The sequence below is a fragment of the Saccopteryx leptura genome, chromosome 2 (genome assembly GCF_036850995.1).
Source record: "Saccopteryx leptura isolate mSacLep1 chromosome 2, mSacLep1_pri_phased_curated, whole genome shotgun sequence".
Taxonomy (NCBI): Eukaryota; Metazoa; Chordata; class Mammalia; order Chiroptera; family Emballonuridae; genus Saccopteryx; species Saccopteryx leptura.
In genome coordinates this window covers 384,847,842-384,850,292 of record NC_089504.1, presented here as the reverse complement: position 1 = coordinate 384,850,292, position 2,451 = coordinate 384,847,842, and the positions used below count along the sequence as shown (strand labels likewise).

The window sequence follows — 2,451 nt, the reverse complement described above, 5'->3', positions numbered from 1 at the left end:
AATAAGGGGAATACAAGAATCTAAGATAAAGTTCTGATACACAATTCATAATTTTGATTCATAAAAAGTCATTCTGTGCACAGAGCTTGTCAGAAGAGAGATGCAGTGTTGGGAGAAGCTCCTCTTTTTCTAAAGAACACAAGCCCCCCCCCACCCCCCCACACACAGCCTGTGCCCCCTGGGACTCCTGTCCATCTGTTGTTGACTTCTCCCCAGGACTGTTCTAGTTTTCACCATCCTTCCCTCCCTGTTAACCCTCTCTGATTCATGAATTTTCTTTCCAAACTATGTTCTTTCTCCTTTTCTTTCTACAGCCCTTTTGCCCTGTGACCTCTTTACTTCATTACCGAGGGTCTTTCCATCAGAAAGCTTGTGGATATGTTCCCAGATCTTTCTAGGATCTGACTCTCACATTCTCTTGCTCTGTCTGAACCTCTCCTATCCATTAGTTCCCATGAAGCCTCAAGTTGACCCACTGGCCTCTGCTACTCCCACTAATGGCTCCCACTCAACTTCCAAGGTTTCTCCTCATTAACTAGTAAATCCAATAAAATGCTCTACCTACTATTTCATTCCCCCAAACACCCATTGCTCTGTCCTACATGCTTGTCAGGGAGGGAGTGGGTAGGAAGAGAAAAAAAAATTCCAGGGGACCCTGGGGAATGAGTTCTAGTGTGAGCCGTCTGCTCTCAGCACTTGCAGATTGTATTTTACACACAGTCAGTACATGAGGCTTCTGTGGGCTCTCAGCTGGAACACCAGGCCATCCCCTGGTCTCTGCTCAGTGCTCACTGGGCCCAGCAGCTGTGTTCTCTCTAGGCCCCTGGGGAACCACAGGCCAGGCCCAGTAAGGCCAACCCATTTAGGTATTGACATTAAGTCACTAGAGAAGACCCACAGGATGCAGGAAGATACTTTCTGTGCTGGAGATAAATTAATTTGCATGGAGGGCCTAGTTCTCCTGGGTCACAGGGGAGAAAGGAGACCTGCAGTGTGTCACCTTAGCAGAGCTCTAAGGTGTCTGCGTCATGGCCTGGACTCCAGTCCTCCTCCTCACCCTCCTTCACTGCCCAGGTCAGGACGTCCCCGGGTCCTGACTCCCCAGCTCACTGAGACCCCTCCCACCACATTCTGGAAATGTCCTTCTCCATTGTCCTTCCTCTAGGGCATAATGGGTGTCTGTGTTTCAGGGTCCCTCTCCCAGCCTGTGCTGACCCAGCCGCCGTCTGCATCTGCCTCCCTGGGAGCCTCGGCCAAGCTCACCTGCACCCTGAGCAGTGGCTACAGCTGCTACAATGTGGACTGGTACCAGCAGGGCCCAGGGAAGGGCACCCGGTTCCTGATGCGAGTGGGCACCCAGGGGGTCTCCAGTTCCAAGGGAGATGGGGTCCCCGATCGCTTCTCAGGCTCAGGCTCTGGCTTGGATCAGTACCTGACCATCCAGAACATCCAGGCAGAGGACGAGGCTGAGTACTCCTGTGGAGCAAGGCACGTCAGTGGGAGAAGCTTTGTGTAACCACAGTGACACCGGCAGAGGAGAAGTGAGGCAGAAACCTCCACTCACCCGCCCTGTCCCCCCCCCCCCCGCCCTCCCGGTGGCCAGGCTCACAGTTCAGAGGGAGCTTTTTGATCTGCCTGAGGGTTTCCACCTCCCCAAATATTTTGGAGATTTCAAGCCCCCTGAGGATGGTTCGCCATTGCACAACCTACCTGTTCTTTTTACTCAGAGAATGTTCCCCTGGCTATAAAATGTCTTCTCAACTATTCTTGAAAATGAGAGTTTGTACTTGCACATGTCCGGCTCCCTATCACAGAAAGAGTGACCCCGCACGATTCACCCAACTTTCAGTCTTTGTCACATGAGAAATGAGACGGTGAAGCTGCTTTTCTCCATCGTGATTGGTCAGACTGAGGTGCAGGAAGGACAGAGGCCTGCAGGGAGCTACGGTCATGAGTAAGTGTCCCTGTTACTCACCAAATAGAGCAGTGATTCTGGAACACAGCTTGTCTACTTAGAGCCTGTGAGCATGTAACCCAGGTGGTGATGAATTTTTTTTTTGTAAAATATTGAGTTATAGTCACATAAAATAAACCATACACATTGAAAGTGTAAAATGTGGTAAATTTTGAAATACACACAGAGTAATCATGAATGTAAGGGTTTTAAAAATTTTATTTAAAGATCAACACTGGCAAACATACCATTTAAGGGACATAATTGTAGAAGAAAACATACACCTATGCACACTCAGAATCACACCAATAGAAACACCCCATCCTGTGCACACAAGCCCACTCCACCCAAAAGTGCTGTTGAAAGACAGGTGTGGTCCTTTACCCAAAATATCACTCTTGTCACTGCTCCTCCAGTCTCATTCCTGTGGGAACCCCACCGCCAGGGTGGCCTTTCAGACAAAAGCCAGCAGCAGAGCCCTGCTTTTCTTCCACCTC

The 2,451-nt window shown here is 49.8% G+C and overlaps 1 gene segment (V, D, J or C); it reads left to right on the top strand.

Annotated features, from left to right (window-relative positions):
- Nucleotides 1–962: 962 nt before the first annotated feature.
- LOC136393857 (immunoglobulin lambda variable 9-49-like) lies at nucleotides 963–1,516 on the top strand. The segment is given in 2 exon segments: nucleotides 963–1,074; nucleotides 1,191–1,516. Coding segments are annotated over 2 exon segments (372 nt in total).
- Nucleotides 1,517–2,451: the final 935 nt, after the last annotated feature.